At 40.1% G+C, this 18,348-nt stretch overlaps 1 protein-coding gene across 6 annotated transcripts in view; it reads right to left on the bottom strand.

Annotated features, from left to right (window-relative positions):
- ATP11C (ATPase phospholipid transporting 11C) overlaps positions 1 to 18,348 on the bottom strand; it is a 170,275-nt gene that overhangs the window by 17,911 nt on the left and 134,016 nt on the right. For all 6 annotated transcript variants that reach the window (XM_027533066.1, XM_027533065.1, XM_027533063.1 and 3 more), the window contains 3 exons: positions 16,996 to 17,055; positions 8,048 to 8,175; positions 2,387 to 2,522 (listed from right to left, as the gene is read on the bottom strand). In XM_027533066.1, coding sequence (XP_027388867.1) covers positions 2,387 to 2,522; positions 8,048 to 8,175; positions 16,996 to 17,055 — 324 coding nt within the window. The remainder of the gene's footprint in view (positions 1 to 2,386; positions 2,523 to 8,047; positions 8,176 to 16,995; positions 17,056 to 18,348) is intronic.

Below are 18,348 nucleotides of genomic sequence, written 5' to 3'. Positions count from 1 at the left end.
AAACAATAAACAGCCAGTTTAATCTTGTGTGTAACTGACAAGGATTTTTGTATAAATTGTTTAGGGAAATACCTGCTCAAAAGATCAGGCCAATATGTTGGCTTTTACTGTAAGCCTAAATTTTCTTGAAGAGGTACACCACGTGTGTGGTTGGTAGGGTTTATTTCATGAATCCATGTAGCATAAAACAAAGAACAGACTAGCATGATACAGACAGGAAAAATTCTGTTCTACCAGTAATGTTCATAAGACAACTCATTTGGATGTCTCCTGTCTCTACAGAGTTTGATATGGGCTTTTCCTGTCATATTGCTCTGAAAGTTAAAAGTCACTAAGTCATGTCTGACTCTGTGACCCCATGGACTATACAGTCCATGGAATTCTCTAGGCCACAATACTGGAGTGGGTAGCCTTTCCCTTCTCCAGGGGATCTTCCCAACCCAGGGATCGAACCCTGGTCTCCAGCATTGCAGGTGGATTCTTTTCCAGCTGAGCCACCAGGGAAGACCAAGAATACTGGAGTCGGTAACCTATTGCTTCTCCAGCAGATCTTCCTGACCCAGGAATCGAACCAGGGTCTCCCGCATTGCAGGCGGATTATTTACCAACTGAGCTATCAGGGAAGCCCAATATAGCTCTAAAGATCTCAAACAAGGACTAATTTGCAGACAAATGAACTTACATTATAAAAATAGAGTATATGGTGATATGGTGACAGGGTAACTAGACTTATTGTGGTGATCAATCAGTACATACAAATATCAAATCATTATACTATACAACTGAGGCATATGTTACATGTCAGTTATATCTTAATAAAAAAACAAAATAATTTTGTGGCTATAAATATTACAGCTGTTAGCATGTGCACATCAAAGAAAAGCAGATACCATGTATAAATCCGAACGATGGCAATGAATGGCACATATGCTTACCAAATGCTGTCAAGATCTGAATGCATAACATTAAAACAGAAAATGAAATGTAAAAGGTTTTTAAAAAATAAAAACAAAAAATTAAGGTTAACAGCAAAAAAAAAAAGGATTTGATCAAATCATACATGGTGTTATGTTTAACTTCTGATAGTAGTTCTTATCACAATTTTAGCAAACATACAATAACATCTAATTCATTTGGACTTAATGAACTCAAAATGAGAGATGAATTAAACATAGGGTGGGTTGAGGCTCCCCATGCACCACCAGTAGAGTTTGCTGAGCAAATGAACCATATCAACAGAATTGTGGAAGAGTATAGTCAGCTGTCTATAATTTATGTACCAAATAAACATAAAATAAAAAGATAAAGTTACAGAATCAAGTCATAAAGCTGAAGGGATCTGAGAAATCATACAATCTAATTTCTTCTGCTTACCACTGGGCAAAGGTGACTTCGAAAACTGAAGTGATTGGCCTGAGGGTGCACACAGATTCACTAGGGAACTCTCCCTGGCAAATGCTATGTGTACCTACACTAAAGTACTAAATCTGTATTTCATCAACACTTACTCAGTGATTAAACTGATTTCTGTTAGTCCAAATTAGAGAGGTTTTAACTGTAGTACCTAATTTCAGTATATCATTCAAATTCACTGAGCCTATCACTTCTGTAGTAGATGGTGATTGCATGGTTCTAGACATAGTCATTGTACTCAGTAAAGTCTTTTTGAAACTTAGCTTTGCTTCACATGATTATAAACTATGAACGACCAGAAAAGAGGAAGCTGAGAAATAGCAAAGAACCTAGTGGAAGCGGCATGCAAGGTGGGTTCGATTTTCCACTGTGTGGCTGCCAAAGACCTCACCCCATCAGCAATTCTCTCCTAGAGCACAGCCAGGGCAAAGTCACCCCAATGCAGGTGCTGACCTACGGAGTCGCTTGCTGGGAAGACACTGGCAGGATCAGTGTAGCCTTTCTGGAAAACACTATGCACCCATGTGGAAAGGAAGGAGGAAGAGAAGGGAATTCCCTAATTATTGGGCAAATACTACAAACATATGGCAGCTACCTCCTTGCACTCTAAGCACAGACTAAGAACTGAGTGGGGACAGACTTTGCTTTTAAAACAGCAAAACCCTGGCTCACATCAAAGTGTACAGGTTCAAAGTCTGAAGTCCCAAGAATTCTGTTCATCTAGTAAAAATTACAGCCAAGTTAAGCTTCCCGAGGTTTGCACATAAGCTTTCTAGTTAGGTGTGCAAGCAGGAAGTGATTTTTTACTTTGACATTTCAATTGTTCTAAGGATGCTGTGAGAACTAAATACCATACCTTTAAGAAATAATTTGCAAAATGATTACAGCTATAGTATGTGTATGATAGACCCAATGCCTATGGAAAAAAAATTAAGCCATGCTTATAACAGCAAAACACGTAATTTTTTTTTACCTTTCCATTTTCATCTAAGGATGTAGTCTGAAAAAGAAAGTAAGTCCCAAAGAAAAACACGGTTCCTTCAAATGCAGCCAGAAATGTCCAGTATAGGAATGGGCCCAACTGTAGCATGGCGTTTCCAGATATTTTCCTATTGAGAAATGGGAAAAAACACAAGTTAATGAATCTCTGTAGGCTGTTTATTTAAAGATACAGTGAAACGCTGAAGGTGCGCATGGGGTTTGACCCTGTTTATAGAATGAAAGTTCCTCATGAGGGATTGGTAGGCTTTCATTAAAAGATCAAACAGAGACACAGGTTTGTCTTTGTGTAATCACCTACTGTCTGAGGTGTTGGAGTAAGTTGTTATAGTGCTTCTAAGTTACGATTCTGATCACTGACAATATTAATATCATCAATAATAATAATCAGCTCATTTATTGAGTACTTATTATATGCTTATAAAAATGGGTTAAGAGTTTTATATAGTCCATTTGTGTACACACAAAAACCACGAGATAGGTATTCTTATCACTACCATTTTCAAATAATGAGCCTCAAAAAGGTGTATCATAACGGTTTCCAAACTCTGATCCACACTGGAATCACAAGGGGATCTTTAAAGACATTGATGTTTGGCTCCCACTCTCATTCTGATTTAACTGGCATGAGGTATAACCTGGCTAACCAGGACAATTTTAAAACTTCCCAGGTAGGAGTTCCCTGGTGGTCCAGTGGCTAAAACTCTGTGCTCCCAATGCAGCGGACCCAGGTTCCATTCCTGGGCAGGGAACTAGATCCCACATGCTGCAACTAAACATACTATACACTGCAACTCAAGAGTTCTCTTGCCGCAACATAGATCTTCAATCCCACGTGCCACAACTAAGATTGAGCACAGTCAAATTTTAAAAAAAGTACAAATCCCCAAGTAATTCTAATGTGCAGTAAAGTTTGGGAACCACTACTACAGCTATATGCCAGAGCTGACTTTAAATCACATGCTCTCAACCAAACAAGCTACCATGACTTTGTAACTATAATTATAAAAATACTTCTTTTAATCAAGATTTCTTCCTGGGAATTTAACCTTTCTTAGGTCTTGTGGTGCCCTTTATATTTTTAAAATGAGTCAAATAACATGTCTGAAGCTGTACAGCCAGGCTTTGATAAATGGCGGGTGGACAGATCCAAAGTTTAACATCCATCAAAAATAAGAGTGTTCTGGGTACAAGTCAGGATGTCGAAAAAGGCTACCGATTCTAATGGGACAGAGCTACAGAAAGAAGATAGGTCTGTGCATGGAATTTTTTAGCTTCTATTTCAAATTCCTCTTAATATGTATCAAAAAAATCACTCAAATAGAGTACCTGTTGCCAATATTATGAAGACTGTCATTGAGCTGTAATGAATAAGAAAGACCTTTGTAATGTAAGTGCAACTGATCCCTGTTCTGTTGGTATGGAGTACTATGGGCTTTTCTGAAAAACAGCAATTAAGCAACTTTTACCTACTAAGATGTCCAAGTGCACACAGAAATCAGCAATGGAGCTGCTGCTGCTAACTCACTTCAGTCGTGTCCGACTCTGTGCGACCCTATAGATGGCAGCCTACCAGGCTCCTCTGTCCCTGGGATTCTCCAGGCAAGAATACTGGAGTGGGTTGCCATTTCCTTCTCCAATACATGCATGCATGCTAAGTTGCTTCAGTCATGTCTGATTCTGTGCAACCCTATGGACAGCAGCCCACCAGGCTCCTCTGTCCATGGGATTCTCCAGGCAAGAATACTGGAGTGGGTTGCCATTTCCTTCTCCACAGCAATGGCGGTGATGCATAAAGCTATACGCTGCTATTTGCCCTAGAAAGCTGCAGGAGGAAACAGGTAACTGCTTTCCAGAAATGAGCTCTACCCACAGGCAGTAAGTCACGTTCGCAAGGCAACTGGGAGCCACTGGGAAGGCAATTCTCTCAAAGAGCCTTGAAAGGAGCACCCAGCAAATGCCAGCCAATGAGGGTTTTGAGAGTCACTGAGTGAGGTTGAGGCAAGAAGTGGTTCCTCTCTTTCCAGCCAGTCACTGGATTTAGATCACGCATTGTGGGAAGAAAGGAAGTAGCATCATGGTGTGTTGGGTTATAGCTGAGGTTTCCCAGCTGAACTCAGGTGAATGACGGACCTGCTGTAACTTAGAATGTGGTAGCTAACATGAAGAGAACAGGAGGGAATGAAGATGAGGGGTGCTGACCAGCAGCACAGGCCTGAACATTTCCATATAATCGGAGGCAGCAGGTGTACCGAGACCTTTCTTTTGCCTTTTAAAGTGGTAGAAGACTATGCCTCTACCCTCGAAACAAGTACTACAGTTTACTTTTCAAATTTCTCTCAAAAAATATGAAAAGATCCAGTTACATCACATTTCACATCAAAACTTTTGGTAAACGCCTGCATCACTAAGTCCATGAAGGTGACATCTATAATATGTTACATAAGGCTACACGTCACATTAAATGGTATAAATGTGGAGAAAGCCACATATGAAGACTGGAGCTTCCTGTTTACAAAGGAACACTCAGAGCAATGGAGCAATCTCCAACACAGTGACAGGCTGAGAGCAGCGTCTCGTCAGGGCAGGCAGGCAGGAAGCCGCTTTTTGGGCTATGTGATAGGTATGCCCTGGCTTTCATTTCTCCATCAGATGTGGCAACTATACCCTCTATGCAAAATTACTTAAAAATTCATGAGGAGGCTTCCCTGGTGGCTCAGTGGTAAAGAATCCACTGGCCAATGCAGTAGACATGGGTTCGATCCCTGATCCAGGAAGATCCAGGAGCAACTAAGCCCATGAGCCACAACTATTGAGCCTGCGCTCCCTAAGAGAAGCCACCTCAGTGAGAAGCCCATGCATACAACAACTAGAGAGTAGCCCCTGCTTGCCACAACTACTGAAAGTCCCGCATGCATCAACGAACATCTACCACAGCCATAAATAAATAAATAAAAGAATAATTAAAAAATCATGAGCTACACCCATGTGTCGTTACTAAAACTTCATAGAAACCCTTACAAGAATTTGTACTCAATAGGTTGCTTCAAGTTTTCAACATTCTTAATGTGCAAAAGTGCTCAGCATAGCCCTGAAGTTATGTGGAGAAGGGTGTTATTAATAGCACAGTAAGATTATATAGCTCCCATTTACTGAAAATTTTGGCATGGCAACCCACTCCAGTATTCTTGCCTGAAGAATACTCATGGATATAGGAGCCTGGTGGGCTACAGTCCATGGGGTTGCAAAAAGTAGGACAGGACCGAGTGACTAAGCACATCGAAATTTACTATGTGCACTGCTGTGGGCTTCCCCAGTGGCTCAGTGGTAATACATCTGCCTGCAATGCAGTAGACTTGGGTTTGATCCCTGGGCCAGGAAGATCCCCTGGAGTAGGGCATGGCAATCCACTCCAGTATTCTTGCCTGGGAAATCCCATGGACACAGGTGCCTGGTGGATTAGAGTCCATGGGGTCACAAAGAGTTGGACATGACTGAGAGACTGAGCATTCATGCGGGCACCCCTGTAAGTTTTTCCATGTAGTCACTCATTTAATCCTCCCCTAAACACTGTGACTAGATCTGTTGTTACTGAAGAGGAAACTAAGGCCCATCTCAGTCAAGTGACTTCAACAAGGGCAGAGCTGAGATTAGGGCATAGGCAAGGCTACAGCTCTTGGTGGCATTGAACAAGAGGCATTCTGCTCCCTGCCACCCAAATCCCTCTTCCACCAGAGTCACTGCACTACTGGTCTTCACTTTAGTTGTTGTCTGAAGATAGAACACTGCTGCTCAAGATTTGAAAACCACCAGCCTGTGGAAAAGAGCCCAGGTCTGGTCATCAGGAGGAGGGAAATCAGATCTTGCCCTGGCCTCTCATTATAACCTCTATCCTTAGGCAAGTCATTTCTGGGCCTTGAGTCTTCATTTATTTAAACAAGAGGGTATGAGAGCTCATGCTCTGGAAGATTTCTACCAAGGGTGCTATGATTCTTCTGTTGATCAAACTATACCCTTTGCAAGAAATACTAGAGCAGAACACATTAATGCCATGAGGAAGCAATCAGCAAATACCAGATTGGGGGAAACTCTACAAGGTAAATGATTAGGTTTTGTTAACAAATAAATTGTCAAAATAACCTACAGATTAAGAGAGTCTCAGAAGCCTATTAACCAACTGCAGTATATGGGCCTTATATACAGTTTCAAATAAGCATGCTATAAGACATGAGTCAACTGGAAAAATCCTGAGCATTGACTGGATATTTGACGATATAATGGACTTGTTAAATTTTTAGGTATGGTAGTGTACTGAAATAACTATTTTATATAACGATTGATATTTGCTTTAAAATAAGTCCTTGATAGAGAAGACAAGGTTATTAATGAAGTAGGATTGGCCATGAATTGATATTCAAGCGGAGTGGTGAGGACAGGGAAGTTCACTATATAAATAATATTGTTGCTACTTTTGTGCATGTTTTAAATTTTTCATAATAAATATCTTTAAAATGAGAACAAATTTTATAACTCTGGTTAAGTCTGCTGCTGCTGCTAAGTCACTTCAGTCGTGTCCGACTCTGTGCGACCCCATGGACGGCAGCCCACCAGGCTCCTCCATCCCTGGGATTCTCCAGGCAAGAATACTGGAGTGGGGTGCCATTGCCTTCTCTGTGGTTAAGTCTAACAATTCCTAATTGTGACTTTTATGAGTCATACACCTTCACTTTGCACAAATTAACCTTACTCAACTCACTCTACTGCAGTTGCTACCCACTATTCAATAATGCTTATAATCTGCAGTAAATTAAACATCTTTATCCTTAGCTGTAGGCTTCACTTACAAAAATCCAATTTAATCAAAGGTTAAGCAACTGGGGCTAGTGCCAAATACCCATCCAAGAGAAAAACAACTATTTCCAACTAACACAACATGAATATAAAGGCTTGATGAGTTAATTATTTTCTTCAACAATGCCATTTTAGAATGGGGGCTAACAAGGCAGGGAGGCTATGTTTCAGGGGCAGTTTACAAAAGAAAGCCTAACATAACATCGTCAGTTCAATCTATTATATCTTTGGGTGGCCCTTTTTTGGGTGAGGGGGTTGTTCAGTTGCTAAGTCGTGTCTAACTCTGTGACTGCATGGACTGCAGCATGCTTCCCTGTCCTTCACTATCTCCCAGAGTTTGCCCAAACTTATGTCCATTGAGTCGGTGATGCCATCCAAACATCTCCTCCTCTGTCCTCCCCTTCTCCTCCTGCCCTCAATCTTTCCCAGCATCAGGGTCTTTTCCAATGAGTCAGCTCTTCACATCAGGTGGCAGGTGAGGAGATGGCAGGTAGTTAAAACTAGTCTGTCTTCATCTAAGACTCTAGAACTCTATGACAATGTAGGCAAAGTTTCAGGAACTACTGATTCTGAACTAAATAATTTCACCCATCCAAGTATAAGACATATACCCAGGACAAGTCATTTTCCAGCTGGATGGTTTAGTTTAAGTAGCTAAAAATTCAGAACAGAACCATGTAATCAAACCAGGAGGGAAGTTCTGTGTCTTTCTGACCTGCAGATAAAATGAAACCCACAACTTTGAATGTCTGAGGGGATTTTACCTTACATATGTTCAACTTACATGTACAATCGGGGATCTGAGGTCAATGTGTCAATATTGATGTGCTGTTCCAGTAGACTGTAGGCCAGGATGGGCAAGGATGTGAAGCAGATATTGTACATTGTAAGGTAAGCAGCATCATACAGTGGCTATAATGACAAACCACAAAAGAGAAATAAATGTACTGGAACAATCATCTGCCAGAGGATATTAAACTGTCTAGAAAAATCACAAGCTAAAACAAGACAGTTTCCTTTCATACTTCGTGTGACAGCACAAAAAGGTTTTGTAAATAAGGTCACTCTGATGAGTACAGAAAAGAAACTAACATATTGTAATACATCATATTAATATACTCTCCCTTTAAAAATAGGCTCTTATTCAGAATGTTTACATGCTATAAACTCTATTTCTAACAGACACTAAACAAGAACTTTTCAAAAAATTTTCAGTGAATGAAGACCAATTAAGTATAAGAGAGGAACTCCTTAGGAAAACTAAATATAAGCAGTGGACAGCCTGTGTCACAGTTTTTTGGATTAATATTTTACATGCTTTTAAATACCACTATGACCCTCTCCGGACTGTATTTATGATATCGAATGTGGCCATTTACTAAGGATTAAATAAATATATTCACAAAAATCAAAGGTAAATATATTCACATGGTCACGACTCTTTCTTGCCCTGAATTCCGTAGGCTCCAGACCAAACTTCCTGCTGGTTGTCCCATAGGACAACCTGCAATTCACAATGTCTAAAAGCAAACTCATTCCCTTTAAATCCACTTCCACCCATGTTCCCTACTTCAGTAAGTGGCCCCACAATGTTTGCAACCCTAGTATATACCTTGGTGCCTGGTAGTGCTTACTTGCTCAAGACATTTTTTTGAATTGAGTGATTCTCTTTCTACCTCATTAGCCATTCCTTCTCAGGCTCCTCTTCTTCCTGAGCCCTCTGTGTTGGCGTGTTCCAGCACTCCATGTGTGGAACTTTATACTCGCTCTCTAGCTGATCTCATACAGTCCTGTGGTTTTAGTACAACCCATTCACTGAAAATTCCTGTATGTAGCCCAGACCTGTTCCATATGACCAACAGCCCACTCAATACCTCCTAAGTGTCTAGTATCTTTCAAACTTATGTCCAGGACTGAATTCCTGACTTGTCTCACCTGAAATCTGCTTCTCTTGAAGTCTTCCTCATCTCTGGAAAGGGCAACTAAATCTTTTTGATCAACCAGAACTGAAATCTTGTATTTATCCTTGACTCTTCTCTTTTTCACAATTCCTATCCAATCTATGAAGAAGTGTTTACTGGCTTCACTTTTAAATACATTCAGAACCACATTACTTCTTAGCCCCTCCACTCTGACCATCATGCAAGCCTTTAGTTGTTCTCCCTGCTTCTTCTCCCTTTGACCCGTAGCCTATTCTCAACAAAACTACCTGAACAGCTATACTAGAAAATAAGTGAAATCAAATCACTGTTTTGTTCAAACTCTCCAGTGGATTCCTTTATCTCTAAAAGTAAAGAAGTTTCTACAATGGTGGGGCTGTAAAGTCCCCCTTGATCTGGCTTCTCTTTACCTGTCACCTTCTTAGTCAGACCAATCTTGATTTAACTTGCCACGTCCTCTCTCTTGAACACATTTATTCCACCCTGTTTTTCCCCTCTTATAGTACTAATCACCTTTTAATTTACATGATAAATCTATTATGTTTACTGTATCTCTCTTCACACTAGAATTTAAGCTCTGTGTGGGCAGGGATTTTTACTTGTTTTATTGATAGCTGTAGCTTATGAAAAAACAAAGCAGCCCCTGACACCCAAGAGTTGGCCTGGCACTCACAGCTAGGCACTGGTGCTCTGTAGAACACAAATGATTTCACAAAACAGCAACATCAAACAAGGCCACTATGATTGTGATGGATGGAGACAAAAACACTTGACCACTCCATAATCACTTCTGAACACAGACACAAAACATTGTCCAGATCACAATAATGACCAACATCTATGTTCTGGCTAATCCGGGTGACTACTACTTCTTGACCAATGACATGTTAGCTTCTTGGACAAGATTTACTAACATGGCCAGTCATAAAATTAATCCCATTTGCTAACAGCAGCCAGCAAGGCCCTACTATTTCTTAAACCCTTCCCCAAATCACCTAACTCAAGCCCAAATCTTACAAGACTTTTCTAACACTCTCTTTCTAAGAGGCTCCATTGTTCCTCATGGTGTACATTCTTTCTGTTGCATTGACTAATAAACCTACTTTGATGAACTGCAAGTGTTCGCCTGGCTTTGACAATCTTGAATTCCTAGAACAGAACTTGGCTTGCAGGAAGCATTCAACAAAAACTGGATGAATGAATGACTAGACATTGGAAGCTATAACGTATATGTATAGGACTGATCTGACATTATACATATTCCTTTATTGAAAAAATATTAAGGTGTTTATAATGAACCTTGTTTTGATGAAAATATTTACTGAGTTCAGTAATTTCTACACAGTGCTACATGTTGTAATATAACTATTACCTATGACCTGAATAGACAATATCCCATATTCACATGTATCTTTTACACATACAAAATGTTTCTGATTAATAAAATGCATTTAAATTTAAATGTGACACAAATTAACAGAATTATACATTTCTCAATCAACGTCTACTAAAGATACAATATCTATCATAGTGGATGTTGATTCAAAAAGATTGGTAATGACTTGAATAGAGCATCAGTTCATTCATTAGTTGACTTCAAAAACATTTGCTGGGGAAAAAATATTTACGGAGCGTTTACCAAGTGTGAAATACTGAGAACAGAGAAGATTCATGCCCTGTCTGCAAGGAGTTCGAATTCTAGAGGGGGAGGCAATCACTTCTTGGCCTTTCAGCTAAGATCAAGTGTAGAGGGGGAGGCAGCGTGGTGACTGTATAGCAAGCTGGGAGAGCCTAGAGGAGGGGACCACACTTCTTGCCTGCAGCAGACACAAAGCAAGAGATAATGTATGCAACCTTTTCAATGAGCTTAAGAACATGTTCTACATATAAGATGGAGACAAAATGTGGTCCACTGGAGAAGGGAATGGTGAACCACTTCACTATTCTTGCCTTGAGAACCCCATGAACAGTATGAAAAGGCAAAAAGATAGGACACCAAAAGAGGAACTCCCCAGGTCGGTAGGTGCCCAATATGCTACTGGAGATCAGTGGAGAAGTAACTCCAGAAAGAATGGACGGACCGATTCCATGCTTCCTAAGGCCCACTTGACTTCACATTCCAGGATGTCTGGCTGGAGCCAAAGCAAAACCAGTACCCAGTTGTGGATGTGACTGGTGATAGAAGCAAGGTCTGATGCTGTAAAGAACAATATTGCATAGGGACCCGGAATGTTAGGTCCACGAATCAAGGCAGATTGGAAGTGGTCAAACAGGAGGTGGCAAGAGTGAACGTTGACATTTTAGGAATAAGCAAACGAAAACGGACTGGAATGGGTGAATTTAACTCAGATGACCATTATATCTACTACTGTGGGCAGGAATCCCTTAGAAGAAATGGAGTAGCCATTATAGTCAACAAGAGTCCAAAATGCAGTACTTGGATGCAATCTCAAAAATGACAGAGTGATCTCTGTTCGTTTCCAAGGCAAACCATTCAATATCATGGTAATCCAAGTCTATGCCCCAACCAGTAATGCTGAAGAAGCTGAAGTTGAATGGTTCTATGAAGACTTACAAGACCTGTTAGAACTAACACCCCAAAAAGATGTCCTTTTCATTATAGGGGACTGGAATGCAAAAGTAGGGAGTAAGGAAACACCTGGAGTAACAGGTAAATTTGGCCTTGGAGTACAGAATGAAGCAGGGCAAAGACTAATAAAGTTTTGCCAAGAGAAGGCACTGGTCATAGCAAACACCCTCTTCCAACAACACAAGAGAAGACTCTATATATGGACATCACCAGATGGCCAACACCAAAATCAGACTGATTATATTCTTTGCAGCCAAAGATGGAGAAGCTCTATACAGTCAGCGAAAACAAGGCAGGAGCTGACTGTGGCTCAGATCATAAACTCCTTATTGCCAAATTCAGACTTAAACTGAAGAAAGTTGGGAAAACCACTAGACCATTCAGGTATGACCTAAATCAAATCCCTTATGATTATACAGTGGAAGTGAGAAATAGATTTCAGGGATGAGATCTGATAGACAGAATACCTAATGAACTATAGATGGAGGTTCATGACATTGCACAGGAGATAGGGAGGAAGACCATTTTCAAGAAAAAGAAATGCAGAAAAGCAAAATGGCTGTCTGAAGAGGCCTTACAAACAGCTGTGAAAAGAAGAGAAGCCAAAAGCAAAGGAGAAAAGGAAGGATATACCCATTTGAAAGGAGAAGTTCCAAAGACTAGCAAGGAAAGATACGAAAGCCTTCCTCAGTGATCAATGCAAAGAAATAGAGGAAAACAACAGAATGGGAAAGACTAGAGATCTCTTCAAGAAAATTAGAGATACAAGGGAACATTTCATGCAAAGATGGGCTCAATAAAGGACATAAATGATATGGACCTAACAGAAGCAGAAGATATCAAGAAGAGGCAGCAAGAATACACAGAAGAACTGTACAAAGAAGAGCTTCAAGACCCAGATAATCACGATGGTGTGATCACTCACCTAGAGCCAGACATCCTGGAATGTGAAGTCAAGTGGGCCTTAGGAAGCATCACTACAAACAAAGCTAGTGGAGGTGATGGAATTCCAGTTGAGCTTTTTCAAATCCTAAAAGATGATGCTGTGAAAGTACTGTATTCAATATGCCTACAAATTTGGGAAACTCAACAGTAGCCATGGGTCTGGAAAAGGTCAGTTTTCATTGCAATTCCAAAGAAATACAATGTCAAAGAATGCTCAAACTACAGCACAATTGCACTCATCTCACACGCTAGCAAAATAACGCTCAAAATTCTCCAAGCCAGGCTTCAGCAATATGTGAACCATGAAATTCCAGACATTCAAGCTGGTTTTAGAAAAGGCAGAGGAACCAGAGATGAAACTGCCAACATCCGCTGGATCATCGAAAAAGCAAGAAAGTTCCAGAAAAACATCTATTTCTGCTTTATTGACTATGCCAAAGCCTTTGACTATGTGGATCACAATGAACTGTGGAAAATTCTGAAAGAGACAGGAATAGCAGACCACGTGACTTGCCTCTTGAGAAATCTGTATGCAGGTCAGGAAGCAACAGTTAGTACTGGACGTGTCACAACAGACTGGTTCCAAATAGGAAAAGGAGTATGTCAAGGCTGTATATGGTCACCCTGCTTTTTTAACTTATATGCAGAGTACATCATGAGAAATGCTGGGCTGGAGGAAGCACAAGCTGGAATCAAGATGGCCGGGAGAAATATCAATAACCTCAGATATGCAGATGACACCACCCTTATGGCAGAAAGTGAAGAAGAACTAAAGACCCTCTTGAAAGTCAAAGAGGAGAGTGAAAAAGTTGGCTTAAAACTCAACATTCAGAAAACTAAGATCATGGCATCTGGTCCCATCACTTCATGGGAAATAGATGGGGAAACAGTGGCAGACTTTAATTTTTGGGCTTCCAAAATCACTGCAGTTGGTGACTGCAGCCATGAAATTAAAAGACGCTTACTCCTTGGAAGGAACGTTATGACCAACCTAGATAGCATACTGAAAAGCAGAGACATTACTTTGGCAACAAAGGTCCATCTAGTCAAGGCTATGGTTTTCCCAGTAGTCATGTATGGATGTGAGAGCTGGACTGTAAAGAAAGCTGAGCGCCGAAGAATTGATGCTTTTGAACTGTGGTGTTGGAGAAGACTCTTGAGAGTCCCTTGGATTGCAAGGAGATCCAACCAGTCCATCCTAAAGGAGATCAGTCCTGGGTGTTCATTGGAAGGACTGATGTTTAAGCTGCAACTCCAATACTTTGGCTACCTGATGCGACAAACTGACTCATTTGAAAAGACCCTGATGCTGGGACAGATTGAGGGCAGGCAGAGAAGGGGACGACAGAGGATGAGATGGTTGGATGGCATTACCAACTCAGTGCATTACCAACTCAATCGACACGAGTTTGGGTAAACTCCAGGAGTTGGTGATGGACAGGGTGGCCTGGCGTGCTGCAGTCCATGGGGTTGCAAAGAGTCAGACACGACTGAGCGACTAAACTGAACTGAACATAGAAGATGGAGATACTTTGCACACACAAAGATTTAAGTTCAGCAAAATATATTACTGAACTAAAAAATACCCCCCAAAGGTGTTAGATTTCTGTTAATTCTCAAGGGAGACGACTAGTCTGTTGGCACACTGCACTACATTCTCATTGAAAACCATCCATTCCATTTTTTGGCTTATGAGAAATTGAAAGAAAAAAAACAAAAAAAAAAACCCAGATTGACTGTTGTGCAATTTAGTCTTGAATTTTATTCAAACAAAAGAATCATCCATCTATTTTTGTTCCACTATGGTACTTTGAGTGTATATGAGAGATAATTATAATTTTTAGATGCATAATCAGAGGAGACAGAAAAGTCCTCAAAACAAACAACAGGTTTAGTTGACAACACGGTTGTTGTGAAACCTGTAATGAATGGTATCTTTTCATGAAGAAAAAAGACCCGTCTATTCCAGCTTTACTAAACAAAGAGTTGATTTTTGTTTAAATAATCTGCATCCTGGTGCTATTTCTACCTTCTCCATAGCTCATATCTAAGTTCCTGGGTTGCAGAGAACACCTGAAGTAGACCTAAACTGAAAAAGGCTGACTAACCTGTATGTATTCCAGAAGTGAAGTTGCTTAGTCGTGTCTGACTCTTTGCGACCCCATGGGCTGTAGCCTACCAGGCTCCTCCTCCATCCATGGAATTTTCCAGGCAAGAGTACTGGTGTGGGTTGCCATTTCCTTCTCCAGGAAGATATTCCCGACCCAGGGATTGAACCCAGGTCTCCCGCATTGCAGGTACACTTTACCGTCTGAGCCAGGTATTTGCAAATAACGGTCTATGCATTCAGCAGCAGCATAAGGCCACAGTGAAAATGAAAGCTACAAACATCACTACCTCAGATATGTTAGTCACTCGGTCATGTCTGACTCTTTGCGACCCCGTGGACTGTAGCCCACCAGGCTCCTCTGTCCATGGGATTTTCCAGACAAGAATACTGGAATGGGTTGCCATTCCCTTCTCCAGGGGATCTTCCTAACCCAGGGGTTGAACCCGAGTCTCCTGCATTGCAGGTGGATCCTTTACCGTCTGAGCCACCAAGAGACCTTCTTTTTATCTGCTACACTTTTTCTAAGATGTCTGCCTAGGTTCTTCCCTCATTTCCTCCAAATCTCTGCCCAAATGTCACCTCATTAGAGAAAACTTCCCAGATCAGGTTGTCTAAAAAAGCAGCTCTCTTCCACAGTCAATAAATCCCTTATTCACTTATTGTTTGTTTTTTTTTTTTTTTCCTTCAGAGGATGTATCAGTACCCAGCATAATATGTTTGATTGCTGTCTGTCTCTCTGCCTATCACTCACTGTACTGCAAGCCCCATGGGGTAAGAGCTTTGATCACTGTTACATTCCCAATACTTAACAGCACACACAGTAGGCACTCAAGAAGTATTTGTTAAATGAATTCACATACCAGTTGAGCAACTGAGGAAGGCAAACATCAACTCCTATGAGAACCTAAGCAGACCCCTGACAGCCCAGGGTTTCAAAAACCCAGGGTTTCTTTCTTCATACAATTTTTGTTTGGTCAACATGGTTTTAAAAGCAAGCTTCCTTGTATCAGTTTGCTTCAAAATTTCAAAGTGTCTTTAAAACTTGCATTCATCATCCATGAAAGTGAGGAATTAAAAATATTTTGAGCAATACCAATCTGAATGTTCAAGGAAAGTGTAACTATCAGAATTTTAAAAACTGTTACCAATGCTGTTACTTTCTAATACAACAAGGCTTATGGCACGTCCTACAGCCAGTAGATAACTAATTCATAAAGTGATCAGCTTAGCAGGCATTGTGGGGCTGATGACATGGAACTGATATAAGAGACAGCATACCATATAGCAAAGAGGCAAGTTTAAGAGAAAGACAGCAGTCACTTCCTATTGGAAAGAATACATTCTCTAAAAATACTGCCAAGAAATTAGGAAAAAAATCACTTCCTATCATGAGGAATGTGGCAGGCCTTGAAATATAGAAACTTAGTTTCTAATACCTGTGATGATGTTACCAGAAGCTCAGCTTGGTAAAAATCACTGAATTGATCATAGGTAAACTACAAAATTTCTGAGTCATTGAGCATTATAGCTCCCTTAGTTAGCTATACTTCCACTAGAAGCAATGCAAAATGTATTTCAGCTGTTAAAAGAAACCTACAAACGTGCCTGCTCACCCAACCACTTACATATCAAGTCAACATATAGCACATTCTGTATGCAAAAAATGTTCAGAAAACTACAGAGGGCTACAAGTATAGAATTCTTTAACTAATCCAAGGCTTTATCCAGAAATTACTGCTTCTTGGCTAGCTTAAACATCATTTTTTTTTCCTAGAAAATCAACTTGAGAAAATGTAAAGATAAAAAATTTTATTTGATGAAATATAAATATAGTATAACATTTTAAAGTTATTGGAAAACATTATATACACTGACAAAAAGTTTTTTTAAAAGGATCTCAATTCTAATAGGATGTACCAAATAACTTTCAAAAAGAAAATAACAATAAGACCATTACTGAAGCAAAGACATAAAATTTTGCTATTGGTCAAAAACCTGGCCAAGAAGATCAACTGTTGAACCAAGAGGAAAAAAAAATCCTTTTATTTTGGATATACCTCTTTAAGTCTCTACAATCCAGTACACAAAAAGTAATTTATTAACAGCAAGTATAAACTACATTACAACAAATACCTAAGGAAACCAACCTGCTGTGAGAATCCACAGAAGAACTGGTACAAAAACTGTGGCAAAATGAAACAAAGGTTCTGGAAAAAAAAATGAAGAAAAGGTTTAATATGTTTCACTCCATCAACTTTTTGAAACTAAAACAGGAAACTGTACTCAGTAGTATAGGCAGTCCTAAATGCTTCTAATGTCACAGTGCAATAAACTTCTACTCCTGAGTTGTAAGGAAACAATTCAAAACAATAGATTACATTCATATTGGTATCAACGTCTGCTCTTCCCAGGCAGAAGATAACCTCACTTACTTTATGAGATCCTCTTGGTGTTCTAGAAAAGAAATGAGCTCATATAATATGAACACCTAATGGTACTGCACCTTAAATGCCAAGTGGGTTTGTAAAATCATCACAAAGTAGACTGACATAAAGCTCTAAGTGTATATTTTAAAGTCTGTTAATGCCAATAAATAGTCAGGAAATTATTACAGTATATATTGACACAAACAAGTATCAACTAATGGTTTATTGCCTTTGTTACTGCCTCATTAAACAACCAATTATTATTATCGATCATCTACTACAAGTGAAGATGACACTGTGTGATACAAAAAAACAAAACCTCTCATTTCTAAGCGAGTTATCACTTAACTGGGAGAATATGAAAAACAGATTTAAAAAATACAAGCTGAGAATGCATAAGGCAGTAAAAGCCACCAGGTGAGAGGATAAATACTAAAATTAAATTAACATCTTCAGGCAAAACTACCGGCACTAATGTTTTCAAAAAGTGTGCTGTCCTTCAGTATAGGCTTTGACTGTCTTTGAGCACTGCTGTCACTTGCTCACGTGTCTCTGGATTTCTCTTTGGGCAGCCCCTTCAATAGTCCATTTTTGAGCCACGTCAAAAAACCATCTCTTTCCTTCTGTCACACGTTCTCACTTAGCTAATTTCCCATTCTGGGAGACTTGAGGCTGTTTTTAAAAATCCAGTGGCTCCTCTGCCGCAGCTGAGGATATTTAGGTAAATACATTGCAGGCTGTGGAGGACATTTCTAAAGAAAACTGCTACACGTGTTTTGAATAAGTCCTACAGCACCAGAGTGTCAGAGCTCCCAAGGTCATCCTCTGGAAGGGCAACACTCATTTGCATGGATCAATTCTGGCAGAATGCAAAATACTGTCAGTCTACAGTACTTTATGTATATAAAAGAAGTGCTCTGAAGAAGAGACAGTGCTAGGTGTGGATTATGGGGGTGCTTTGTGGGAAGGGGAGGTCTGACTCTCCCATTAGAGTAACAGTTCCATGAAAATAAGGACTTTGCCTGTCTTATTCCATTATGAATTCTGAAGGGCCTGAAATAACGCTTGGCACAT

Source organism: Bos indicus x Bos taurus, chromosome X, assembly GCF_003369695.1.
Source record: "Bos indicus x Bos taurus breed Angus x Brahman F1 hybrid chromosome X, Bos_hybrid_MaternalHap_v2.0, whole genome shotgun sequence".
Taxonomy (NCBI): Eukaryota; Metazoa; Chordata; class Mammalia; order Artiodactyla; family Bovidae; genus Bos; species Bos indicus x Bos taurus.
Note: the sequence above shows the minus strand (reverse complement) of the source record. Positions and strands in the feature narration are given on the sequence as shown.